Source organism: Oncorhynchus tshawytscha, linkage group LG13, assembly GCF_018296145.1.
Source record: "Oncorhynchus tshawytscha isolate Ot180627B linkage group LG13, Otsh_v2.0, whole genome shotgun sequence".
Classification (NCBI taxonomy): domain Eukaryota; kingdom Metazoa; phylum Chordata; class Actinopteri; order Salmoniformes; family Salmonidae; genus Oncorhynchus; species Oncorhynchus tshawytscha.
Genome location: NC_056441.1, coordinates 83,547,526 through 83,575,225, shown reverse-complemented (window position 1 = coordinate 83,575,225; position 27,700 = coordinate 83,547,526). Strand labels below are relative to the sequence as shown.

The following is a 27,700-nucleotide window of genomic DNA, read 5'->3' as shown; positions in this document are numbered from 1 at the left end:
TGTATGACAGTAGTTTTTTTGGAATTGTTAGTTAGATTACTTGCTCGTTATTACTGCATTGTCGGAACTAGAAGCACAAGCATTTCGCTACACTCGCATTAACATCTGCTAACCATGTGTATGTGACAAATAAAATTTGATTTGATTTGATTTGATTTGTTGACTATAATGATATGCATGTAGCCTATTAGACAAACCAACAAAATATGTAAAATGACAAATAACGTTCTCCAAACTATAATAGGTTGTAGGCTACCCTAAATTTATCCAAGTTAATGATAATGAAAAGACTTCAACTCAATTAGTTATGGGCTGGACGTTGGCTCTCTGTAGGGTGCTTATCACACCACTGTATAACACCCAGCAGATGGTGCTAAATCCTTATTCTTGTGGTTCTCAGTTCTGTGTTTCTGCCAGAAAATGCGGAAGTGAAATAATGGAATTTGATGCCATTCCGGAGGACAGGAATAGGCAACATGAATTTATATATTACAATACAATACAATTAATAGGAAATTAAATAGACAAGCGGAATATATCGCTCAATCAAATCATCACGACAGCCGTGTTGAGATGGAGAGCCGTCGCACAGTAACACGAAGGTCGAGAAATCAACACACCAGGTGAGAGATGAGCTGCATTTGCTTTGTTGACAACGTTGGTTGGTCTGTGACTGTCGCTGTTATGGATTTGCCATCCATCCCCATTGTCTGTCTTATTATGAGGCCGCCAGACCAACATTAATTTGATGAGAAGCGATGAATTGCCTTCTGGTCTATCAAATTGCAACATTGTAGGCTGCAACCGCAACAAAAGGTTATGACCAATATGCAAAAATTGTCATATATATATATATATAGAAAGTATCAACAGAGTTGCATTTTGTTGCTGAAACCAAAAGCGCAGTAACAATGCATTTAATTTCTTACTTCTCCCGACACCACTCCCTCTAATCTCCACTGCCAATTCGTAATTCTATCCATGGTCATGTATATTGCCTTGCAGATTGATCAAATTATATCTATTTCGGAAAGCGCTACACGCCTGTAGCCTAGGTGTGGTGCATCCGATGCTGGGCTCGAGGGCGTTTTGTGTTAACAAACGAAAAGTTCCACATCATCGCGCTCGGATTCTTCCACGGAGGCAGAGGGACTGAAGGTGGGACGCCCCCATGGCCCACGCCCGCTTCCCGGGAAGGACTGCAAACGTGGCTGCTAACCTGACTTCCCCGGTGCTGGGTCGACCACTGTGCTCTAATGGGACGCCCTGGATCCTCTATCTGTTCGAGCAATGCGTGGATAATGTGTGGGAATACTGGAGCGTAGTCATCGGGCTGATCTCAATGTTCTGTTTCTTGCTGTCTACTCTACCGTAAGTTTCAATGTTCTGTTTCTTGCTGTCTACCGTAAGTTTTCCACTACTGCAGTAGGAAGGCGTTATATAAGGAAAAAGTATATTGTCTTTGTAATACTAATTAAAATAAATTATCACAGATGTTGTGATCAACGTTTCTCTGACCTCCAATGAGAGATTAATTAGCCCATTATTGATGTATTACCATAGTAATGAGAGAGTCTGTGTGGCTCTGCAAAACCAGTTTATGAGACCTCTAATCCAAGAGATCTAATCCAAGTATCTGTTTACATGCCACATCACTCTCCTTTTCTTACCCCTTCTCTGCCTCCATTTAATATCTTGTTGTCTCTTCCCCCCCAGACAAATCTATGAGGCTTATCGCAATGGTAAAGTGGAGGAGGCCATGTCGTTTGGCTTTCTGCTCTTCCTCTTCAGTGGGGACCTCAGCAGTCTAATAGGCTGCGTCCTGACCAGCCAGCTGCCCATCCAGGTATCTAACAAAAGGCACAACTTCAACTTGGTCTTATCTGCAAAGTATGAGTATGGGCAGAGGCATAAGGGAATTATTGTTTTGATTACTATATCACTTTCTGCCCAGGCATGCCCTGGTGCATTGTATAGCTGCTGCATTGAATAGCTGCTGCATTGAAGCACAATGGAGTTGGTGTCACTGCATTTACATTCTATCCCAAAGGCATGTTTTCCTTTGAACTTTTCCCTGACCCTTGCCTATGCTTACCAGCAGAGGGTGCCACTGTCAATCATATTTTATTGTTCTCTCTCTGTCTCTCTCGCTCTCTCTCTCTGTCTGTCTTGCTCTCGCTCTCACTCTCTCTCTATTCAATTCAAGGGGCTTTATTGGCATGGGAAACATGTGTTAACATTGCCAAAGCAAGTGAGGTAGATAATATACAAAAGTGAAATAAACAATGAAAATTAACAGTAAACATTACTCATACAGAAGTTTAAAAACAATAAAGACATTACAAATGTCATATTATACAGTGGGGCAAAAAAGTATTTAGTCAGCCACCAATTGTGCAAGTTCTCCCACTTAAAAAGATGAGAGGCCTGTAATTTTCAACATAGGTACACTTCAATTATGACAGACAAAATGAGAAAAAAAATCCAGAAAATCACATTGTGGGATTTTTAATGAATTTATTTGCAAATTATGGTGGAAAATAAGTATTTGGTCACCTACAAACAAGCAAGATTTCTGGCTCTCACAGACCTGTAACTTCTTCTTTAAGAGGCTCCTCTGTCCTCCACTCGTTACCTGTATTAATGGCATCTGTTTGAACTTGTTATCAGTATAAAAGACACCTGTCCACAACCTCAAACAGTCACACTCCAAACTCCACTATGGCCAAGACCAAAGAGCTGTCAAAGGACACCAGAAACGAAATTGTAGACCTGCACCAGGCTGGGAAGACTGAATCTGCAATAGGTAAGCAGCTTGGTTTGAAGAAATCAACTGTGGGATCAATTATTAGGAAATGGAAGACATACAAGACCACTGATAATCTCCCTCGATCTGGGGCTCCACGCAAGATCTCACCCCGTGGGGTCAAAATGGTCACAAGAACAGTGAGCAAAAATCCCAGAACCACACGGGGGGACCTAGTGAATGACCTGCAGAGAGCTGGGACCAAAGTAACAAAGCCTACCATCAGTAACACACTACACCGCCAGGGACTCAAATCCTGCAGTGCCAGACGTGTCCCCCTGCTTAAGCCAGTACATGTCCAAGCCCGTCTGAAGTTTGATAGAGAGCATTTGGATGATCCAGAATAAGATTAAAAGAATGTCATATGGTCAGATGAAACCAAAATATAACTTTTTGGTAAAAACTCAACTCATCGTGTTTGGAGGACAAAGAATGCTGAGTTGCATCCAAAGAACACCATACCTACTTTGAAGCATGGGGGTGGAAACATCATGCTTTGGGGCTGTTTTTCTGCAAAGGGACCAGGACAACTGATCCATGTAAAGGAAAGAATGAATGGGGCCAAGTATCGTGAGATTTTGAGTGAAAACCTCCTTCCATCAGCAAGGGCATTGAAGATGAAACGTGGCTGGGTCTTTCAGCATGACAATGATCCCAAACACACCGCCCGGGCAACGAAGGAGTGGCTTCGTAAGAAACATTTCAAGGTCCTGGAGTGGCCTAGCCAGTCTCCAGATCTCAATCCCATAGAAAATCTTTGAAGGGAGTTGAAAGTCCGTGTTGCCCAGCAACAGCCCCAAAACATCACTGCTCTAGAGGAGATCTGCATGGAGGAATGGGCCAAAATACCAGAAACAGTGTGTGAAAACCTTGTGAAGACTTACAGAAAACGTTTGACCTCTGTCATTGCCAACAAAGGGTATTTAACAAAGTATTGAGAAACTTTTGTTATTGACCAAATACTTATTTTCCACCATAATTTGCAAATAAATTCATTAAAAATCCTACAATGTGATTTTCTGGATTTTTTTTCTCATTTTGTCTGTCATAGTTGAAGTGTACCTATGATGAAAATTACAGGTCTCTCATATTTTTAAGTGGGAGAACTTGCACAATTGGTGGCTGACTAAATACTTTTTTGCCCCACTGTATATACAGTGTTGTAACAATGTACAAATGGTTAAGGAAAATAAATAAGCATAAATATGGGTTGTATTTACAATGGTGTTTGTTCTTCACTGGTTGCCCTTTTCTTGTGGCAACAGGTCACAAATCTTGCTGCTGTGATGGCACACTGTGGGCAGGAGGCTAGGAAGTGGAGCTCAGTTTCCACCTCATTTCTCTCTCTCTCTCTCTCTCTCTCTCTTTCTCTCTCTCAGATTGTGACAGTAGTGTTCTACATCTTCACTGATCTCCTGCTCATCTCCCAGTTCCTCTACTACAAGATAAAGAACAACTCATCTAAAAGTAAGGCCTGCCGGATCACGATATTACACTGTCCGCCCAATATGGAAACACAATAGAATGCCATGGTTGTGTATGTGTGAGAATCAGCATTGTTCATTGCATTGTAGTGAGAGTGCTGTAGGTTCATATTTCCATTGTAAGTGTAATTCTGAGGGTGCAGTCTGTGTACTCACATTCTGTGTTACATGTATACCTTATTGACAATGCTAACAGCTATGCCAAGTTATCCATGCCTAATGTGTGTGTGTGTGTGTGTGTGTGTGTGTTTTCAAGTAAAATAGTTCCCACTAAAAGTTGATGACTGACAAATTCTCACATTCTAAAGCTCCTTTGTCAGTCCAGTTTGCAGCTGAGGGCTGGAAGACATATTAGATTACTTAACAGTACAAGTGCGTGTGTTGGTGTGTGGCTATGTGGGTCAATTAAAACCGAGAGAGGGAGGTCCTTCCCCACTTTCTCCATAACTCCGGTATCTAACAGGTATTTGCATTTATTATGGATCCCCATTAGTTCCTGCCAAGGCAGCAGCTACTCTTCCTGGGGTCCAGCATATATTAAGGCAGTAGTATACATTATGATAAACATTTTAAATACATTTTACAACAGATTTCACAATACATTAAGTGTGTGCCCTCCGGCCACTGCACTACCACAACACACAATCCAGTGTATAGTGTGTGAATAGTGTGTATGTTATGTATGTGTGTATGTTATGTGTGTGTATAGTAGTGTGTATGTTATGTGTTTGTACCTGTGTGTGTGACTCTTCACAGTCCTCGCTTTTCCATAAGGTGTATTTATATCATTTAAAAAATATATGTTACTGCTTTTTTTAAAATGTTTTATTAAACCATTTTTTTACCAGGTAAGTTGACTGAGGACACATTCTCATATACAGCAATGACCTGGGTAATAGTTACAGGGAAGAGGAGTGTGTGCTGCATGAGTTACTTGTTATGGAATAGAGTTCCATGTAGTCATGGCTCTATATAGTACTGTGTGCCTCCCATAGTCTGTTCTGGACTTGGGGACTGTGATGAGACCTCTGGTGGCATGTCTTGTGGGGTATGCATGGGTGTCCGAGTGTGCTAGTAGTTTAAACAGACAGCTCGCTCTATTGAACATGTCAATAAGTAGTGATGAAGTCAATCTCTCCTCTACATTAAGCCATGAGAGATGGACATGCATATTATTAATGTTAGCTCTGTGTACATTTAAGGGCCAGCTGCGCTGCCTTGTTCTGGGCCAGTTGTAATTTGACCAAGTCCCTCTTTATTGTAACAAAACTGTGGCCTGTAGGACCTGACTTGTTGATATTGTTGTTAAGAAGGTAGAGCTGCGCTTTATTATGGACAGACCTCTCCCCATCTTAGCTAATGTTGCATCAATATGTTTTAATCATGACAATTTACAATCCATTTCCACACTATTCATTACAAGATTCAGCTGAGGCTTAGGGTTTAGTGAGTGATTTGTCCCAAATACAATTATTTTAGTTTTTGAAATATTTAGGACCAGCTTATTTATTGCCACCCATTCTGAAACTGACTGCAGCTCTTTGTTAAGTGGTGCAGTGATTTCACTCGCTGTAGTATCTGACGTGTATAGTGTCGAGTCATTCTCATACATAGACACACAGGCTTTACTCAGTCATGTCATTAGTAAAGATTGAAAAAAGTAAGGGGCCTAGACAGCTGCCCTGGGGAATTCCTGATTCTACCTGGATTATGTTGGAAAGGCTACCATTAAAGATGAAAGAAAAACCCTCTGTGTTCTGTTAGACAGGTAACTCTCAATTCACAATATATTAGGGGTCGTAAAGCCATTACATACTAAGTTTTTCCTGCAGCATACTATGATTGATAATGTCAAAAGCTGCACGGAAGACAAACAAAACGGTTCCCAAAATATTTGTATTATCAATCTCTCTCAGCCAATCATCCGTCATTTGTATAAGTGCCATGCATGTTGAATGCCCTTCACTATAAGCGTGCTGAAAGTCTGTTGTTAATTTATTTACTGTAAAATAGCATTGTATCCAGTCAAACACAATTTTTTCCAAAAGTTTACCAAGGGTTGGTAACAGGCTGATTGGTCGGCTATTCTTGGGTAGCGGAATGACTTTTGCTTCCTTCCAGGCCTGAGGGGGCACACTTTTTTGTAAGCTTAGCTTGAAGAGATGGCAAATAGACAATATTGCCAATCCTATCATCCTCAGTAATTTTCCATCCAAGTTGTCCGACGCGGGTGGCTTGTCATTGTTGATATACAACAATTTTTTTCATATTTTTCACACTCACTTTACAGAATTCTAAATTACAATGCTTGTATTTCATAACTTGGTCAGATATACTTGGATGTGTAGATTCAGCGTTTGCTGCTGGCATATCATGCCTTAATTTGCTAATCTTGCCAATTAAAAAAATAATTAAAGTAGTTGGCAATATTTGTGGGTTTTACAGTGAATGAGCCATCTGATTCAATGAATGATGGAGCTTTTTGCCTTTTGTACAACATTTTTATTTAAGGTGCTCCAAAGCTTTTTACTATACTTCTCTATATAATTTATCTTTGTTTCATAGTATAGCTTTTTAATTTTTTTATTTTGTTCTGTTTAGTCACTTGATTTCTCAATTTGCAGTAGTTTTGTCAATCAGTTATGCAGTCAGACTTATTTGTCATTCGTTTTGCCTCATCCCCCTCAACCATAACATTTTTCAAATCCTCATCAAATCCTTTGGGATGTAACAGTTTTTATAGTGCATGCTTACTAGTAACTGGTGTACGCAATTTCTTAAATATTTCAAGTGCGGCGTCTGGTTGCTCCTCATTACACACCACAGACCAGCATATATTATTTACATCATCAACATAGGAATTACTACAAAACCTCTTGTAGGACTTCTTATACACAATATTTGGTCCAGCCTTTGGAACTTTGGTTTTCCTAGCTATGGATACCATATTGTGATCACTACATCAGATGGATTTGGAAACTGCATTACAGCAGATTTCTGCAGCATTAGTAAAGATGTAATCAATACATGTGGATTTCATTCCTGTGCTGTTCGTAAACACGCTGGTAGGTTGACTTATAACAAATACTGACTGGTAGCACTTGGTGGTCTATAGCAGCTTCCTACAAGAATGGGGTTTAGGTGAGGCAGATGAACCTGTAGCCATATTACTTCAACATTACTTGACATGAGATCCTCTCTAAGCTGTACTAGAATGTGGCTCTGAATATAGACCACAACACCTCCCCCGTTGGCATTTCTGTATTTTCTGTAGATGTTATAACCATGTATTTCAACCACTGTATCATCAAAGGTATTATCTAAGTGAGTTTCAGAGATGGTCAGTATATATGAGTGTCAATGGTTAATAGCAAGTTATCGATTTCATGAAACTTGTTCCTTATTGTTATTGTTGCTCCTTAATTATTTGTTAAATTTGAATTTTATTTCGATTTTTTTTCTTAACTATATTGTTGGTTAAGAGCCTGTAAGTAAGCATTTCACTGTAAGGTCTACACCTGTTGTATTCGGCGCATGTGACAAATTAAATTTGATTTGATTTGTTCCTTAGGCTATATACACTACATGACCAAACTATGTGGACACGTGTTCATCAAACATCTAATTTGAAAATTATGGGTATTAATATGGAGTTGGTCCCCCCTTTGCTGCTATAACAGCCTCCATTCCTCTGGTAAGGCTTTCCACTAGATGTTGGAACATTGCTGCAGGAACTTGCTTCCATTCAGCCATGAGTATTAGTGAGGTCAGGTACTCATGTTGGGCGATTAGGCCTGGCTCGCAGTCGGCGTTCCAATTCATCCCAAAGGTGTTTGATGGGGTTGAGGTCAGGGCTCTGTGCAGGCCAGTCAAGTTCTGTTACCACAAAGTTGGAAGCACAGAATAATCTAGAATGTCAAACTGAATGTATGCTGTAGCCTTAAGATTTCCCTTCACTGGAACCAAGGGGCCTAGCCCAAACCATAAAAAACAACTCCAGATCATTATTCCTCCTCCACCAAACTTTACAGTGGGCACTATGCATTCAGGCAAGTAGAGTTGTCCGTGCGTCATCACTCCAGAGAACACGTTTCCACTGCTCCAGAGTCCAATAGCGGCGGGCTTAACACCACCCTAGACGATGCTTGGCATTGCGTATGGTGATCTAAGACTTGTGTGTGGCTGCTCGGCCATGGAAACCAATTTCATGAAGCTCCCGATGAACAGTTTTTGTGCTTATGTTGCTTCCAGAGGCAGTTTGGAACTCGGTAGTGAGCGTTGCAACCGAAGCACAGAAAATTGTCTGTCTATGCGCTTCAGAATTCGGCGGTCCTGTTCTGTGAGCTTGTGTGGACTACCACTTTGCGGCTGAGCTGTTGTTGCTCCTGGACATTTCCACTTCACAACAACAGCACTTACAGTTGACTGGGGCAGCTCTAGCAGGGCAGACATTTGACGAACGGACTTGTAGGAATATGGCATCCTATGACTGTGCCACGTTGACAGTCACTGAGCTCTTAAGTAAGGCCATTCTACTGCCAATGTTTGTCTATGGCAATTGCATGGCGGTGTGCTCGATTTTATACACCTGTCAGCAATGGGTGTGGCTGAAATAGCCAAATCCACTCATTTGAAGGGGTGTCCAAATACTTGTACGTTAATGTGGGCTATTTTTTAGCACCTTTCTGAGATGCTTGATTCTTTTACATGATCGGCTTATCAGAAGTTGACATGCCAGTGATATTTACAGTATGTTGGAGCTGATAGTACAGAATGAGCTGCACACAGTGGACTTCCTACTAGGACACACGCCTCAGTGCTAACAGTATAACTCTGGTTCATAGACATGATTATTGCATACAACAGCTGTGGGATCGACAGAGGCATTCAGGGGACTTAGAGGGACATAAATTAGGTTACATACACTATGACTTCCAATGCTCCTGGGACATTGTACATTTTGTTCTACAGCACTACAACAACTCAGTGACACAATGGTAGTGATTATCTGAGCAGGGCTTGGGTCATTGATAAGTCATTTTCTCAATGCAGCCTTGAAATGCGTGGACAGAGTCCAGGAGCCAAGATTATATGGATGGACTGTCATTCTTGTAGAGCATCTTATCTATATAAGTTATGCCAACAGAGCTACAGTAGTCTTTTAGCCAGATGTGTAATGCCAGTAGCCTGCTGAATCTCTCACAGCCGTGACCCAACGATGGTACTGGGCCTAAAATAATTGGCCGCTTTTTGGAAACTTTAAGAAGCTAGAATCAGTTATTTTAAAATACATTTTCAGCATTCCCGGTTAGCCCTGCTAATGTCATTTGACCCCACATGGACTACCACAGCGTCAGGCCCCGGCATTTGTCATAGAATGGTGGGAAGCAGCGTTGTAATGTCCTGTACTCGTGCTCTAGGGTAACACAAAGTTTTTGCCCTGAGAACCGAGATGTTTCTTACCATAGAGCTGCTGATGATGACAGCTGGTGCATAGGCTGAGGAGGTGCGGCCGCTCTTACGCCTCGAGCGGCCTCGCATACTCCCCGAGGATCGATGGGCGGTGAGGCCATGATGGACCTACCCAGCTGTAGAATCAATCATGGCTGATGGAGGGCTGGTGTCTCAGACACCCTCACGGTCTGATGAGGGGGAGCTCTGAAGATCTGAAACCGAGTTAGAAACCACAGGAGAAGGAGACAGAACAGAGGGCGAAGGCGCAGGTACCTTTGGATCCGATCATGAAGCAGAAGCCCCCAGGGATGAAGGTGCCGGAACCTCTGGATCCAGGGCGAAGAAACTGTTTGAAGTCTGTGTCCAGTCCGGGCTTCCCGTAACCAAGGAGGCCCCCATTGCCAGATGCCGCTGCTTTCGACTTCCACAGCGAGTGACATATCGCCATGGCTGGTTGATAAGATCAAGAACAGGAACATCCACCAAGTCATCCAGAGGCATCTTACTGACTCTATTTTCCAGGGAAGAGACAGACACCTTCGGTGAGGGATCCCTGCCGAGCACCGGCCAATTGGCTGTGGAGAGCCGTCTGGGCAGAGACACTTCCACCAGGCCAGAGTGATGCCCGGCTACTGGAGTATAGGAGAAAGAAAAAGGAGGCAGGCGTGGATTCCCCAGTAGCTGGTTTAGTATTCCCCAGTAGCTGGTTTAGTATTCCCCAGTAGCTGGTGTAGGATTCCCCAGTAGCTGGTTTAGTATTCCCCAGTAGCTGGTTTAGTATTCCCCAGTAGCTGGTTTAGGATTCCCCAGTAGCGTGTGTAGGATTCCCCAGTAGCGTGTGTAGGATTCCCCAGTAGCGTGTGTAGGATTCCCCAGTAGCGTGTGTAGGATTCCCCAGTAGCGTGTGTAGGAGTCCCCAGTAGCTTGTGTAAATTCACTACTTGTTTGCTAAGAATAGCCACTTTGCCCCTGTAGTCCTCTGCAAACAAACAGTTAAAAGTCCGGGCAGTCCACATTGTCCTTGAATAGAGCTAAATAAACACAGCTCCAGCAGGGTTGAAAACGTTCAATAGCGACTTCCATTTGAGACTGTCAGACAGCTAGGCGAGTTGGGCTTCTATGTCTCTGTCCTTTAAATCCTCTCACAGCGGTGAGCACGCAAGCAGTGTGTCTGCATGTACTGTTGGTAGCAGCATCGGCTAACGTTGGTAGTTATACAACACAGTTCCAGGATAGATTGCAGGCTAACGTTGGTAGCTATACAGCGCAGTTCCAGTATAGATTACAGGCTAACGTTGGTAGCTATACAACAGAGTTCCAGTATAGATTGCAGGCTAACGTTGGTAGCTATACAACAGAGTTCCAGTATAGATTGCAGGCTAACGTTGGTAGCTATACAACACAGTTCCAGTATAGTGTCATGACGTTGGCCTGTGGGTAGTAAGGTTTATGACCCCCCATGAATACCTTTCTCTATTTCCTCTCTCTTGACTCTACAGAATGACTCTTGAATAGCCTTCAAACATGTTAAACTATGAAACACACCCTTATCTCCCTCCACTATATAAGCCCTTTACGAAAATATAACTTTCTATTTCGATGACATTAGGGCGACTGTCCTATGTTGAAAGTGTTCAGATTATAAGTTCCGAGGACGTGAGGACGACGGTCCCACGTTAAAAGGACTAACATGTCAACTACAGAACTAAGCCAACCTCAGTGTCAGCTTTGGCTGTGAATGGTATGAACTTTGAACTATTATTCACTCCAGAAGTGATACCTCCTAGCCGTTGAGTTAGCAGCGGCCACTGTAAACATGGGCTAGGAAAGGACGGACAAAGGACCTGCACCAACAAACAATACGATACTACAAAGTATTCCGTTTACAACCAGAGACACCTTTCAAAGGACAAGGAAGATCTCTGTTGGGCAACACGGCCTTCCATCTACCACCAACCTATTGAAGCTTAGCTCAGAGTAAATATTTATTGCATTTTCCTTTTCCAAATGGGTGGTTATTTAGAATGCATAAGATACTGGATTTACGATAGCACAGCTTCTCCCTTTGTTACTCAAGTCTTCCCGCTCTTTCACTCAAACCCAACCCCCCCTTTGTGTAACCAACTGTCGTATCTGTTCCGTCCACCAGGGACGTTTCATTTATGACATAAATAGTAATCAATGTATGATCCATTCTGTATATAAGATTCTGTGTGCTTTGTTAGGTATTTAGTAAATAAATAATTAAACCCAATTTTGTATTGCTGATTCAACTTGTTAGCCAGGGTTCGTGAAGATAATCATCACCTTGTTTAGTCTCATCTGAAAGTTGTAAATTCTTGGTTAAGTATTGATGTAAAAGATTACCAGGTCTTTAAGAATTTATTCGGAAGATAACAGCTCTATAAACATTATTTCGTGGTGCCTCGACTTTCTAGTTAATTACAATTGCATGATTAGTTTAATCAGGTAATATTAATTACAGAGAAAGGATTTTATAGAATAGCATGTCATATCACTTAATCCGGCATAACCAAAGACACGACAACAGGTTGCAGGCTAACGTTGGTAGCTATACCACACAGTTCCAGTATAGATTGCAGGCTAACGTTGGTAGCTATACCACACAGTTCCAGTATAGATTGCAGGCTAACGTTGGTAGCTATACAACACAGCTCCAGTATAGATTACAGGGAAGAAAGTGTGTCTGAAATCGGTCACATCTACAATACAAATACCTAGGTGTCTTGTTAGACTGTAAACTCACCTTCCAGACCCACATCAAACATCTCCAATCCAAAGTTAACTCTAGAATTGGCTTCCTATTTTGCAAACAAAGCATCCTTCACTCATGCTGCCAAACATACCCTTGTAAAACTGACCATCCTATCAATCTTCGACTTCGGCGATGTCATTTACAAAATAGCCTCCAATACCCTACTCAACAAATTGGATGCAGTCTATCACAGTGCCATCCGTTTTGTCACCAAAGCCCCATATACAGTGCCTTGCGAAAGTATTCGGCCCCCTTGAACTTTGCGACCTCTTGCCACATTTCAGGCTTCAAACATAAAGATATAAAACTGTATTTTTTTTCTTAAGAATCAACAACAAGTGGGACACAATCATGAAGTGGAATGACATTTATTGGATATTTCAAACTTTTTTAACAAATCAAAAACAGAAAAATTGGGCGTGCAAAATTATTCAGCCCCCTTAAGTTAATACTTTGTAGCGCCACCTTTTGCTGCGATTACAGCTGTAAGTCGCTTGGGGTATGTCTCTATCAGTTTTGCACATCGAGAGACTGAAATTTTTTCCCATTCCTCCTTGCAAAACAGCTCGAGCTCAGTGAGGTTGGATGGAGAGCATTTGTGAACAGCAGTTTTCAGTTCTTTCCACAGATTCTCGATTGGATTCAGGTCTGGGCTTTGACTTGGCCATTCGAACACCTGGATATGTTTATTTTTGAACCATTCCATTGTAGATTTTGCTTTATGTTTTGGATCATTGTCTTGTTGGAAGACAAATCTCCGTCCCAGTCTCAGGTCTTTTGCAGACTCCATCAGGTTTTCTTCCAGAATGGTCCTGTATTTGGCTCCATCCATCTTCCCATCAATTTTAACCATCTTCCCTGTCCCTGCTGAAGAAAAGCAGGCCCAAACCATGATGCTGCCACCACCATGTTTGACAGTGAGGATGGTGTGTTCAGGGTGATGAGCTGTGTTGCTTTTACGCCAAACATAACGTTTTGCATTGTTGCCAAAAAGTTCAATTTTGGTTTCATCTGACCAGAGCACCTTCTTCCACATGTTTGGTGTGTCTCCCAGGTGGCTTGTGGCAAACTTTAAACGACACTTTTTATGGATATCTTTAAGAAATGGCTTTCTTCTTGCCACTCTTCCATAAAGGCTAGATTTGTGCAATATACGACTGATTGTTGTTCTATGGACAGAGTCTCCCACCTCAGCTGTAGATCTCTGCAGTTCATCCAGAGTGATCATGGGCCTCTTGGCTGCATCTCTGATCAGTCTTCTCCTTGTATGAGCTGAAAGTTTAGAGGGACGGCCAGGTCTTGGTAGATTTGCAGTGGTCTGATACTCCTTCCATTTCAATATTATCGCTTGCACAGTGCTCCTTGGGATGTTTAAAGCTTGGGAAATCTTTTTGTATCCAAATCCGGCTTTAAACTTCTTCACAACAGTATCTTGGACCTGCCTGGTGTGTTCCTTGTTCTTCGTGATGCTCTCTGCGCTTTTAACGGACCTCTGAGACTATCACAGTGCAGGTGCATTTATACGGAGACTTGATTACACACAGGTGGATTGTATTTATCATCAGTAGTCATTTAGGTCAACATTGGATCATTCAGAGATCCTCACTGAACTTCTGGAGAGAGTTTGCTGCACTGAAAGTAAAGGGGCTGAATAATTTTGCACGCCCAGTTTTTCAGTTTTTGATTTGTTAAAAAAGTTTGAAATATCCAATAAATGTCGTTCCACTTCATGATTGTGTCCCACTTGTTGTTGAATCTTCACAAAAAAATACAGTTTTATATCTTTACGTTTGAAGCCTGAAATGTGGCAAAAGGTCGCAAAGTTCAAGGGGGCCGAATACTTTCGCAAGGCACTGTACTACCCACCATTGCGACCTGTACGCTCTCGTTGGCTGGCCCTCGCTTCATACTCGTCGCCAAACCCACTGGCTCCATGTCATCTACAAGACCCTGCTAGGTAAAGTCCCCCCTTATCTCAGCTCGCTGGTCACCATAGCATCACCCACCTGTAGCATGCGCTCAAGCAAGTATATCTCTCTGGTCACCCCAAAACCAATTTTTTCTTTGGCCCCCTCTCCTTCCAGTTCTCTGCTGCCAATGACTGGAACGAACTACAAAAATCTCTGAAACTGGAAACACTTATCTCCCTCACTAGATTTAAGCACAAGCTCTCAGAGCAGCTCACAGATTACTGCACCTGTACATAGCCCACCTATAATTTAGCCCAGACAACTATCTCTTTCCTTACTGTATTCATTTTATTTATTTTGCTCCTTTGCACCCCATTATTTTTATTTCTACTTTGCACATTCTTCCACTGCAAATCTACCATTCCAGTGTTTTACTTGCTATATTGTATTTACTTTGCCACCATGGCCTTTTTTTGCCTTTTCCTCCCTTATCTCACCTCATTTGCTCACATCGTATATAGACTTGTTTCTACTGTATTATTGACTGTATGTTTGTTTTACTCCATGTGTAACTCTGTGTCGTTGTATGTGTCAAACTGCTTTGCTTTATCTTGGCCAGGTCGCAATTGTAAATGAGAACTTGTCCTCAACTTGCCTACCTGGTTAAATAAAGGTGAAATAAATAAAACATATTTAAAAAACCAGGAGGTACAGCAACACTGGGTGCGTCTGTGTGTGTGACCCATGTGTGTCTCTCTCTCCCAGAGCGCCCCATGTTGAAGTGGTTGTGTTTCCTGTGGTGTGGGGCTTCCACTGTGGCCCTCCTGATTCTCCCCAAGTTCATCACTGACAACAACACCTCTGCCAACACTGAGGTGTGTGTGTGTGTGTGTGTGTGAAGGCGATATCACCCCTTGTGAGTTGTATCTCATCCTATATATCTCTCTCTCTCTGACTCTTTCTTCAGAGTGCCTCTAACAGCGTGGAGATTTCTGGTTATGCCTGTGGATACGTGGCCTCCATATTCTACCTCTCCTCTCGTTTTCCACAGCTCTACAAAAATGTAAGTGACAGTCTATGGGTGTGATTATGGAGGTAAGATGTGACAGGATGGCAGGGTTAGGGGACATGAGGAGTGAAGAGGGTGACAGGAGGGGAAGGAAGGGGTGTTAAAGGAAGGCTCAATGTAGTTGGGGCCAGAAGAGAAAAAGGAATGCTGTTTGATTTTAAAAAATGAGAACCAGGCGTGGGAGACTGGTGTTTTGTACTGAGTGATGTCACAGCATCTGGACTGGTGGCTCCTGCAGAGAACTCACTGTCACTCCCAATGTGATAATAGTTCCTAGGGATGGCCTAGGGGGAGGGGGAGAGCACAGTACACACACACACACAGTTTTATATATTGAGTGTCTTTGTGAGCATGCATGACTTACCAACAACAAATCATGCATACTAACACATTGTCAAACATTGTGAAAATATGTTCGGAACTAATATTATTTTGGAATTTAACAAAAAAGTATTTAAAATGAAGAAGTAATAGAATGGGGTTAAATGATTAACTACATTACATGTTTTGAAGACTAAAAGGTAACATCTCCCTGTTGTTTCCAGTTTAAGCGACAGTCTACAGAGGGCACGTCGTACATGCTGTTTGCCCTGGCCATGATGGGCAACGGGACCTACGGGCTCAGTGTCATTGTGGTTCTACCAGCTCTGGCCGGCTCCAAACAGGCCTTCATTCTCAAACATCTGGCCTGGCTCATCGGCAGCCTGGGAGTCCTCCTCCTAGACTTCTTTGTATCTTTTCTTTTTCTCCGAGATCATCATTTCACTAAAAAAGGGATAAGGATAAAGAAGTGAAAGTGTTATTTTTTTCTCTGGAATATTGTTGACCTGTTGTGGTGTGTTTGTGAATGAGCCTTAACTCTCCCAGGTCACCGCCCAGTTCATCATCTATAGGAAGAACCACTCCGCTATAACCAGCAAGAAGATGAACGTTCCTGAAGTAGAACCTCTGCTCTGTGAAGAGGAGGAACTGTCCACATTCTAGAAAACACATGAATGAAGGTGTATCGTGAGAACACATGATTAAAGTTCTAGAGTGAGAACACATGATTAAAGTTCTAGAGTGAGAACACATGATTAAAGTTCTAGAGTGAGAACACATGATTAAAGTTCTAGAGTGAGAACACATGATTAAAGTTCTAGAGTGAGAACACATGATTAAAGTTCTAGAGTGAGAACGCATGATTAAAGTTCTAGAGTGAGAATACATGATTAAAGTTCTAGAGTGAGAACACATGATTAAAGTTCTAGAGTGAGAACACATGATTGAAGTTCTAGAGTGAGAATACATGATTGTAGTTCTAGAGTGAGAATACATGATTGTAGTTCTAGAGTGAGAACAGTAAGAGATTTCCAGAAATCGTCTCCATAATGCTGAGTGGAGACCTAGAATAATCCAACAAATGTGATAGTACACCAATGTTCCCTCCATTTAAATCCAGGTGAATTAAAGGGGGCGTCTTATGTTTGAGGAATGTAACCTCAGTAGAACCATTCTCTATTTCTTTGTAAGGGGGCTCATATGATCTATTCCCTATGTTTTTTTTTCTTATTACACTAAAGGCCTATAGGGTGTGTCTCAGTGTCACATGCCTCTAGTCTATGTTTGTCAATGGTTAGAGGTCCTGTGTTTTCCAGGATAAGATCGGCAATACACTCTTAACTGTTCACACAGCATTGTCGTCGGTAAACAGTAGGTAAACAGTACAAGAAGGAATCATAACAGGGATTGTTCCTGTATGTAGGTTTAAAAAGATCATACATTGCACCAATGGTAGTGTATCACATTGACTATTGATGTGCCACAAAGTAGTGGGCTGCACCAACAGTAATCTATTTTCCACTTGTGGTGAATTTGTTATAGTTTACCTTGGTTTGTTGTAGGAGCAGATTCCGTTGTAATTGAATCCCTATATAAGTTGTAGTTGGTAAATTGCTAGGAGCAGATTCCGTTGTAATTGAATCCCTATATAAGTTGTAGTTGGTAAATTGCTAGGAGCAGATTCCGTTGTAATTGAATCCCTATATAAGTTGTAGTTGGTAAATTGCTAGGAGCAGATTCCGTTGTAATTGAATCCCTATATAAGTTGTAGTTGGTAAATTGCTATATAAGTTGTAGTTGGTAAATTGGAGCAGATTCCGTTGTAATTGAATCCCTATATAAGTTGTAGTTGGTAAATTGCTAGGAGCAGATTCCGTTGTGAATATGCTGCAGGGTTAAGCCTATATAAGTTGTAGTTGGTAAATATCCTGTGCCTTGCATCTGAACATAAATATTTTCTATAGTTGTAGGGGCGAGCAGGGTGAATATGCAGTGGGCCTAGTACATATATTTTAGAGCGTTGTTAGAGCGTTGGACTAGTAACCGGAAGGTTGCAAGCTCAAACCCCTGAGCTGACAAGGTACAAATCTGTCGTTCTGCCCCTGAACAGGCAGTTAACCCACTGTTCCTAGGCTGTCATTGAAAATAAGAATTTGTTCTTAACTGACTTGCCTAGTTAAATAAAGGTAAAATAAAAAAAATGTATGTGTTGTTGCAGTGGAGGTCGGAGGGCTGTTTGACGTCTTCACACTGGTGCTTTTAAAACAGACAGTTCTTTGGCTGAAATCTAACCTTTAGATAAACATCCTCCTTTCCTTACGTTATGGCCCAGTTATGTTACCTTTCAGTAGCCACAAATAATGGAGGGTTTTTGGCATTCAGTCACAGCCTTGAGCATTGTGTTCTCACCCCTTATTGTGGAGTTGTTTCCAGGAACTGTTTTATAAGTTGATGTGCCATAACTTGGTAACATGGAGTCATGCTGAGAGAATAGAGCTACTGATTACCGATGGTCACAGCACTTTATTAGTCTGTCATGGATGTGATTGGTTGATTGACACCACAGAGTTCTCTACCTCTGACCCGGGTTACCCCATCTTATTTGAACCGGGTGAAAAGTGATTGTATTCCTTTTGGAACCAGGCTGCCTCCCGGGTGTGAGCCAGGTGCCCCGCTCGGGCCGGCGGCGAAGTCGGCTCAAAACAAAAGTGACGTAATTAAGCATGTGTAATGAGTAGGATTATGTGTTTTCAAATGCTAAAGTGATTACGATTGATTTTCAAAAAATCCTTAATCTGCCTTCCCAATAAAAACTAGTTTGAAAATTCTAACATTTTATTTGCCTTGTTGACAACGTGATTGAGCGGCGCAGATTACTGTTTGATTTGAGAAGTGCACTCCTCCCTCCCCGCTTTCGCCTGATGACGTTACAGGCCATTGCCCGGTTCAACCCAGGCCAGTGTAATAGAACTCCCTCAGTGACATAGGAGTCATGCCTGGTGAAAATGTAAATCAAAGCCAATCAAAAAACAATTGTTGCATGATCCGAATACAACAGGTGTCGACCTTACCGTGAAATGCTTACTTACGAGCCCTTAACCAACAATGCAGAGTAAGAAAATATTTGCTTAATAAACTAAAGTTTAAAAAGTAACACAAAATAACAATAACGAGGCTATATATGGGGGTACCAGCACCAAGTCAATGTGCGGGGCTACGGGTTAGTCGAGACAAGACTAGTATCCCGGAGTCGCCTCTTCACTGTTGACGTTGAGACTGGTGTTTTAATGAAGCTGCCAGTTGATGACTTGTGAGGCGTCTGTTTCTCAAACTAGACACTCTAATGTACTTGTCCTCTTGCTCAGTTGTGCACTGGGGCCTCCCACTCCTCTTTCTATTCTGGTTAGAGCCAGTTTGAGCTGTTCTGTGAAGGGAGTAGGACACATATCTTCAGTTTCTTGGTAATTTCTCGCATGGAATAGCCTTCATTTCTCAGAACAAGAATAGACTGACGAGTTTCAGAAGAAAGTTCTTTGTTTCTGTCCATTTCGAACCTCTAATCGAACCCACAAATGCTGATGCTCCAGATACTCAACTAGTCTAAAGAAGGCCAGTTTTATTGCTTCTTTAATCAGTACAACAGTTTTCAGCTGTGCTTACATAATAGCAAAAGAGTTTTCGGATGCCAAACAGTTGCCATACCAGGCGGTGATGTAACCAGTCAGGATGCTCTCAATGGTGCAGCTGTATAACGTTTTGAGGATCTGAGTACCCATGACAAATCTTTTCAGTCTCCTGAGGGGGAATAAGAGTTGTCGTGCCCTCTTCACTACTGTCTTGGTGTGTTTGGACCATGATAGTTTGTTGTTGATGTGGACACCAAAGAGCTTGAAGCTCTCAACCCGCTCCACTACAGCCCCGTCGATGTGAATGGCGACGTGCTCGGCCCTCCTTTTCCTGTAGTCCAGACTAGTTAAACGTTGGAAGGAAATATAAAGGAGTGCTTGTGTTTTAGGAGTGAAATGTGATTAAACATGATGTGACAAAGTACAGTATTTATTGTACGAGAGTTTAGAGTTACAGCTGGGACTTTAAAAAGCACAGTTGTGATTGGTGGACTTTCCATGTAAACTTTCAGCCAACCACAATATGAAGCAATAAATGAGTGTAAAATAAGGAGTATTACTACTTTTACGTGAAGTATTGAAAAAGATCAACATTTAGGCTTTGGAAAAATTGGCTTTTGCAATATGGCTGACCAGCAAATGAATGTGGCCATGAAACAGCAGGAAATCCATGAACGAAGAGAAATTATGATGACACTTATTTTCTCTGTGATAAACCCGTAGATAGTTGAAGATTCAGTTTCTTATTTTTATATTATTTTAAAGGTGGTATTGGTTGTATCAGATGTAACTTTTTTTTCCCTTTCTCTTGATAAATTAAGTTTTAATTCTGGTTAGCTCAAAGGCTTTTCTTCAAAGTGTTTCCTATAGATGTCTTCCAAATCAGAAAATGGAATAGTGAGATATTTATTTATTTACAGTCTCAAGAACAAGGAAAATGTCTGAAAGTGTTTTTACTTGAATAATGACACTGTATTGCTCTTTTAAGATAACATGGTATTTTCTTTTCTTTATGCTTTAGCCTATGTTACTTGCAATATTTATTTAATTAAATATATGTCCCAGTATCTCAGCTTTGTAGCTCATTGTACACAAGTTAAGCATTCCAATATGATGTTTATGTAACAAACAAACATCTCAATAAAGTGCAATATATCAAATGTGTGTGTAGTTTTTATTTTGAGGCAAGATAACACACACTTTAGTATTTTGTGTAATATTTGGCAGGCACACAGTTTCAGGAAATATGTATTACAGATATAGTAATGAAAATATATCTACAAACTATAAATATATGGTTAGGTCATCCTATACCATCTACCTTCTATAGTAGCCTTTGATAAATTGGTGGTTAACCCTTAAATGGGATGCACAGTCTCTGCAACATATCACATGCATTTTGTAATTGAAATATTCAACATCATACAGTATGTCCCAATGCTATGAGGTGTTTGATGGGTTGAGATTGGCGTTGTTTGGGTCGAGAAGATGAGGGTAACCACACCTTTAGACCCAAGGGAGCGAACTGATTTCATTGGGAGCAGTGTTTCCTCTAGAAAAATGTGTAGCAGTGGGGGCAAAAAGGTTTGGGGGGGGTGAAGGACTGAGAAGCTCAGTTCTGGTGACTTTGCTGACTGACATTCTACCTACTCCAAAATTAATGAAAATAAAATTATGCTAAAATATAAATTCCACCTCCAGAAATGAGCCCAATAACATATTGGTAAAATGATTTGTTAAAATGATTTTTACATTGGGCCATTTATAATGTAGGCCAACTTGTCAGGGTAATTTGAGGTAATCCGCAGCCCGTGGGGTAATCCATCTGTACGTGGGGCAATCCATCTGTACGTGGGGTAATCCATCTGTACGTGAGGTAATCCGCATCCCGTGTGGTAATCCATCTGTATGTGAGGTAATCCATCTGTACGTGAGGTAATCCATCTGTACGTGGGGTAATCCATCTGTACGTGAGGTAATCCATCTGTACGTGGGGTAATCCATCTGTACGTGAGGTAATCCGCAGCCCTTGTGGTAATCCATCTGTACGTGAGGTAATCCATCTGTACGTGAGGTAATCCATCTGTATGTGAGGTAATCCATCTGTACGTGGGGTAATCCATCTGTACGTGAGGTAATCCATCTGTACATCTCACAGAAACGACTTTGTCGCTATTCCCCCTTGCCACTACTCTTTCTGAACTAAAAAAAACTCATCTGTCTCATCACAATTTTTTAAGTCACTCCCCCAAAATAATTTTGAGGTAGGGTGCATTTTACCCCAAATTGATCCACATTACATTTATCCCCACTCCCCACTCTGAATTGCAGAGCATGCCACTGATCCAGGTTTACATTTATTTAACTAGGCAAGTCAATTAAGAACAAATTCTTATTTTCAATGAAGGCCTAGTGGGTTAGCTGCTTGTTCAGGGGCAGAACAACAGATTTGTACCTTGTCAGCTTGGGGATTTGAACTTGCAACTTGCATCCTTCCGGTTACTAGTCCAACGCTCTAACCACTAGGCTACCCTGTCGCCCCAGTATGTGCAAATTTAGGAGTTGAGAAATAAATCTGGGAGCCCCTTCTTCTCAATAAATGCCATTAAAACGTCTGTTTTCGGGATTGCAAGAATTGTTGTGCATTGACTGCTTGTCAGAATGTATGTTTCAATCCCGATGGCACTCCTAGCTTTAATATGCCTCGAAAATGATTTATATCGCATAGAACACACAACAAGCCGATAAGATAAATATATCAACTATTCTACAATGGGGGTTGTCTGATTTTTCTATTCATTACTCGTTTTCAAAGGAAAACTAATTGTGGGCTGTTCTAGCATCAAAGTGCCACTAGGCAGAAATATTTTTGTCATGTTCCTTATTTTTTGTGAATGGTGGCAATGGCCTACTTATTGCCTTACCTCCTCACGCCATTTGCACACACTGTATATAGACTTTCTTTTATTTTCTATTGTGTTATTGACTTGTTTATTCCATGTGTAACTCTGTGTTGTTGTTTCTGTCGCACTGCTTTGCTTTATCTTGGCCAGGTCGCAGTTGTAAATGAGAACTTGTTCTCAACTAGTTTACTTAAATAAAGGTGGAATAAAAATCAAATTAAAAATGATTGTGCCGTGGCAGGTCTAACGGTCGTCTCGCGCCGAACTGCGCATGTGCAGCAGGTCAACTCAAAGGCAACTCCTAAATAAACTCCTATTAAAACGTATCAGTTTGTCACTTTCACGAGGTTGGAGTACTAACATGTTCAAATACGTAAGAGGTTTGCTCGAATCTAAGTTGTGGCTTTAGATTTCGAGAAAATAAATAGTTAAGTAAGATTTTTTTCACTTATCTTATTGATTTATCAATCCCCAAACCCCGGCCTGGTCTGTTTTGCATGAGTTCCCGGAAGTCTCGTGATGTTGCGCCTCTGGGTTTAGAAACTCTGTGCTCAAATCCTCCAACACCCCGCCCACACGATCCCAAAATTGTTTGACCGAACCCTACGTGACCAATGAGAAAAGTAAATTCCGTGGAGGGCGGGTAGTTGGGTTTCATTGGGGAATGACTTCCTAAGTAGTTGCTGTTGGGTGGTGTCTTCGCTGCTTAGGTGACACGTAACTAAAGTTAAAGGTGCTGTAAGGCCTCGGAAATATCTGGATTTTGACTTCTGCTACAGGGTTTAGCAAAGTCTGAACGCATTGCACTGTTACATCCTATCTGGGTTTGTTTCGGAATAGAGTAGTGCGCATTGTTTCTACATTACCCACATTAACAAAGTCTGCTTCTTATGAAATGTCGGAGAGAGTTTGCTGTGTGTAGTGTAGTCAAGCAAAAATCCAAGGAGAAGTAACAACAAACTGGGATTCCTCCGTGGATGTGGCTACAACGTGTTGTGGGCTAAAATGAGTCCAACATCTTCACTAAACTTTCCCCAACTCTAAAGTGTTTCTGCGCCCTCTGTCTAATAATGCTTGGGGACGACTGAAGTGATAAGGGGCTTGAGAGGTAGTAGTAAAAAGTTTAGCTGAACTTTCCACAGAAGTGACCGGGAGATTGTTTGTGCAGGCAGCGGGGAGAGGAGCTATTCAACCATGGGGAACGGAGTGTGTTCTCGGAGGCAGCGGAGAATCTTCCAGTCTCTCCTTCTAATCACCGTGGTTTTCGGGATTATTTACGGGGGGATGATATCGTATGAGATGCACAAACAGCTGAAGAGGACAGAGGCGATGGCTGCCAAGTACCAGCAGCATCAAGAGTCGCTCTCGGCGCAGCTTCAAGGTAAACGTTTTCCCCAGCCGACGTTTTAAAAAGATAAGGAGAGAGCAGTGGCGATATTAGAATTTTTAATCTTGGTGGGGCAAACAAAACAAAAACTGTGCATGCCAGCAAAGCCACTAACAAATGCAACACTGATGAATCGATCATTTGTAGTATAACGGTGACACACACGGTGCCCACAAATTTAGGGCCTACATAACGCTGTCCCAACATCTTACCGCTGCTACAACTGGTTATCGGAGCCTTGTCTGGCAGCGAAACAGTTCATTCAGCTTCATTTACTACCTTTAAAAAATATATATGGCTGATTTATGTGGTTTCTAATGTCAAAATATGGCATATGCGGGGACGATAAGGGGCAATCTGTAATTTCGATTAAGACATTAATGAGCGGGCTAGGATGGATGTAGTCATAACTTTGTTTAGCACTTTTGAAATGTACAGTGACAGAATTCAGAACATGGGCCGTTCTTAGTGTTCTCCCTGTACTCCAAGTCAGAACCATAGGATAAATAAACAGGGCATATAAGCAGACATTGAAAGCTCTTACAATATTCAATTATTAAATTTCTCTAAAACTGGTTATAGGCTACCACGTCAGAACAGTAGGTGAAATTAAGAGGGGAAAATAGACTAATTTATTAGGGTGAGGCACATGGGTTACTAACAGCTTATTACACAACATACACTTATTACATTCTTAGCTACAGTATACATATCTCCCTGGAATATTTTTGTAAACATTTTTAGATTGAACCTTTATTTAACTAGGCAAGTCAGTTAAGAACAAATAATTATTTACAATGACTGCCTACCCCGGCCAAACCAGGACGACGCTGGGCCAATTGTGCGCCACCCTATAGGACTCCCAATCACCCAATCACAGCCGGATGTGATACAGCCTGGATTCGAACCAGGGACTGTAGTTATGCCTATTGCATTGAGATGCAGTGCCTTAGACCGCTGTGTGACTCGGGAGCAAAATTACATATTATTACATAATTTATGCAGCAGCATACAAGACATTTTTGGACTCGCCTTGTTATGCTGTGCTCACTTGAACAGGAAGGTGGCGCAGCAGTCCTTTGTGGGCAAATTTATGGCAATTGGGAATTTCTCGCCATGGAATAGCCTTCATTTCTCAGAACATGAATAGATTGACGAGTTTCAGAACAAAGTCTTTGTTTCTGGCAATTTTGAGCCTGTAATCGAACCAACAAATGCTGATGCTCCAGATACTCAACTAGTCTAAAGAAGGACAGTTTTTTTGCTTCTTTAATCAGAACAACAGTTTTCAACTGTGCTTACATAATAGCAAAAGGGTTTTCTAAGGATCAGTTAGCCTTTTAAAATGATAATCTTGGATTAGCTAACACAACATGCCATTGGAACACAGGGGTGATGGTTGCGGATAATGGGCCTCTGTACACCTATGTAGAAATTCCATTAAAAGTCATCCATTTCGAGCTACAATAGTCATTTACAACATTAACCATGTTTACGCTGTATTTCTGATCAATTTGTTATTTTAATGGACAAAAAGTGCTTTTCTTTCAAACAAGGACATTTTCTAATTGACCCCAAAGTTTTGAACGGTAGTGTATACATTTTTATTACATTTATTTTAGCTAACAATGTGGGTCTCAAAACAGATGGGTCTCTGCCCCACCTAACCCTGAATGATGGGTCGTCACTGGGAGAGAGGGAGGAGCTCAAGGACTTTAGTTTAATTATTTTCTTGGCGTTCTTCTTTACCGATATCTGCTTTTACTAAAATATACAATTGTATCAGTTGCTTTTAAAACAATGTTGCGAGTGTCAAAGTTTTTCGCTGTCACAGCGGTGGCTTCTTGTTGACTTAGTTGGCGTTGGCTGGCTCAGCTTACTGTATTGAGAGTAGAGGTCGACCGATTAATCGGAATGGCCGATTTAATTAGGGCCGGTTTCAAGTTTTCATAACAATCGGTAATCTGCATTTTTGGATGCCGATTATGGCCAATTTATATTGCACTCCACGAGGAGACTGTGTGGCATGCTTGACCACCTGATACGCGAGTGCAGGCAGCAAGGAGCCAAGGTAAGTTACGAGCTAGCATTAAACTTATCTTATAAAAAACAATCAATCTTAACATAATCACTAGTTAACTACACATGGTTGATGATATTACTAGTTTAACTAGCTTGTCCTGCGTTGCATTTAATCAATGTGCTGCCTGAAGTTGTCACTTCTCTTGCGATCAGTGTAACCAGAGTCAGGGTATATGCAGCAGTTTGGGCCGCCTGGCTCTTTGCGAGTTGGCGGCCCAAACTGCTGCATATACCCTGACTCTGCTTACACTGAAGACCACTTCTTCCTAACAAAGACTGTAATTAATTTGCCAGAACTTTATATATTTATGACATTGAAGGTTGTGCAATGTAACAGCAATATTTAGTCTTAGGATTGCCACCTGTTCGATAGAATACGGTACGGTTCCGTATTTCACTGAAATAATAAATGTTTTGTTTTCGAAATTATAGTTTCAAAATTTGACCATATTAATGACCTAGGGCTCGTATTTCTGTGTGTTATTATATTATAATTAAGTATATGATTTGATATTTGATAGAGCAGTCTGACTGAGCGGTGGAAGGCAGCAGCAGGCTCGTAAGAATTCATTCAAACAGCACTTTCCTCCGTTGCCAGCAGCTCTTCACAATCTTGAAGCATAGCAGTGTTTATGACTTCAAGCCTATCAACTCCTGAGATTAGGCTGGCAATACTATAGTGCCTATAAGAACATCCAATAGTCAAAGGTCTATAAAATACAAATGGTATAGAGAGAAATAGTCCTATAATAACTACAACCTAAAACGTCTTAACTGGGAATATTGAAGACTTATGTTAAAAGGAACCACCAGCTTTCATATGTTCTCATGTTCTGAGCAAGGAACTTAAAAGTGAGCTTTTTTACATGGCACATATTGCACTCTTACTTTCTTCTCCAACACTGTTTTTGCATTATTTTTACCAAATTGAACACGTTTAATTTATTTGAGACTAAATTTATTTTATTTATGTATTATATTAAATTAAAATAAGTGTTCATTGTTCCTTCAGTATTGTTGTAAATGTAATTTATTACATATATATATTCATTAAAAAATCGGCCATTTAACTCATCAGCTGAGTTTAGCACACATCATTCCCCAAGCTAGGCTATAGCCTAGAATAGATATGTACCGGGGCCTAAGAGGTTATTTTGAGTTTGGTCAAGAGGAGTTTCTTGATAAAGGATTAATGGCTCTATAGTAGGACACACACTTGGTGGCCTCAGTGTCCCAAGGCATGCTCTGCACCTCTGGAAACCTCACTTGCCAGCTCAACGTCAGACAGGTCACTAGGCTAGCTTTCTAAACACGTAGGTCACTCCCTCTACAGCCGGTTTCTCTAAGTAGGCCCTGGCCTTCGGATGATGAAACCACCAATCTGATGTTTGGTTGTACTTTCTAGGATAGTTCAACGTGGACACTGTTCAATTTCCACATACTTTGTTATGTAATTTAGGTACGGCTACACACATGGTTCTTGCTCCATGTTTTACATGTACTGTATGCCTGGTTGGACAGTGAAGTAAGAACACCTGGACCATTTCAAATGAATTGGATAGCCCTTCACTCACGTTCTGTCAGGGGTAACTCACTTCAGCCACCACTTTGGTGTGGAGGGGTGATTATGTTCTCTTCACTGTCATTCAATATCTACTCTCTGCTTGTTAATAGCATTAATGTGACCTACAGTATATTTAGAGATGGACTGTTACACAGTCTGTGGGGGAAAATCGATTGACAGTTTCCCCTTTTTAACAACAGAGCCGCTCTTAACTGCCAAACACTACTAGGGTTTTTGCTGGCCTCAACTCTGCCAACGGCTCTGGTAGCCAAGTTGTACTCAGTAGACTACTCTCTATTTAAAGGTTCTCTACTAGAC

The 27,700-nt window shown here is 41.4% G+C and overlaps 2 protein-coding genes across 5 annotated transcripts in view; both read left to right on the top strand.

Moving 5' to 3' along the window:
- Positions 1-216: 216 nt before the first annotated feature.
- LOC112246354 (lysosomal amino acid transporter 1 homolog) lies at positions 217-17,599 on the top strand. 2 transcript variants are annotated; one of them, XM_024414657.2, is made up of 8 exons: positions 217-623; positions 1,035-1,371; positions 1,717-1,846; positions 4,186-4,273; positions 15,196-15,305; positions 15,398-15,493; positions 16,045-16,230; positions 16,367-17,599. In XM_024414657.2, the coding sequence occupies exons 2-8, from the start codon at positions 1,172-1,174 to the stop codon at positions 16,481-16,483; spliced, it is 927 nt and encodes a 308-aa protein (XP_024270425.1). In that variant the 5' UTR covers positions 217-623; positions 1,035-1,171; the 3' UTR covers positions 16,484-17,599. The 2 variants fall into 2 exon arrangements, with proteins under 2 accessions (XP_024270425.1, XP_024270424.1); XM_024414656.2 differs by having other exon boundaries at positions 1,006-1,371.
- A 5,421-nt stretch (positions 17,600-23,020) lies between these two features.
- The window catches only part of LOC112246361 (Golgi integral membrane protein 4), a 34,439-nt gene continuing 29,759 nt past the window's right edge, over positions 23,021-27,700 (top strand). For all 3 annotated transcript variants that reach the window (XM_042296435.1, XM_042296436.1, XM_042296434.1), the window contains exon 1: positions 23,021-23,730. In XM_042296435.1, coding sequence (XP_042152369.1) covers positions 23,544-23,730 — 187 coding nt within the window. In that variant the 5' untranslated portion in view covers positions 23,021-23,543. The remainder of the gene's footprint in view (positions 23,731-27,700) is intronic.

Coding starts and splice junctions, on each gene's coding strand:
- LOC112246354 (XM_024414657.2), top strand. CDS start 1,172: ATGGCCCACGCCCGCTTCCCGGGAAGGACTGCAAACGTGGCTGCTAAC. Junction 1,372..1,716: donor TTCTTGCTGTCTACTCTACC/GTAAGTTTCAAT, acceptor CTTCCCCCCCAG/ACAAATCTATGAGGCTTATC. Junction 4,274..15,195: donor AAAGAACAACTCATCTAAAA/GTAAGGCCTGCC, acceptor TCTCTCTCCCAG/AGCGCCCCATGTTGAAGTGG.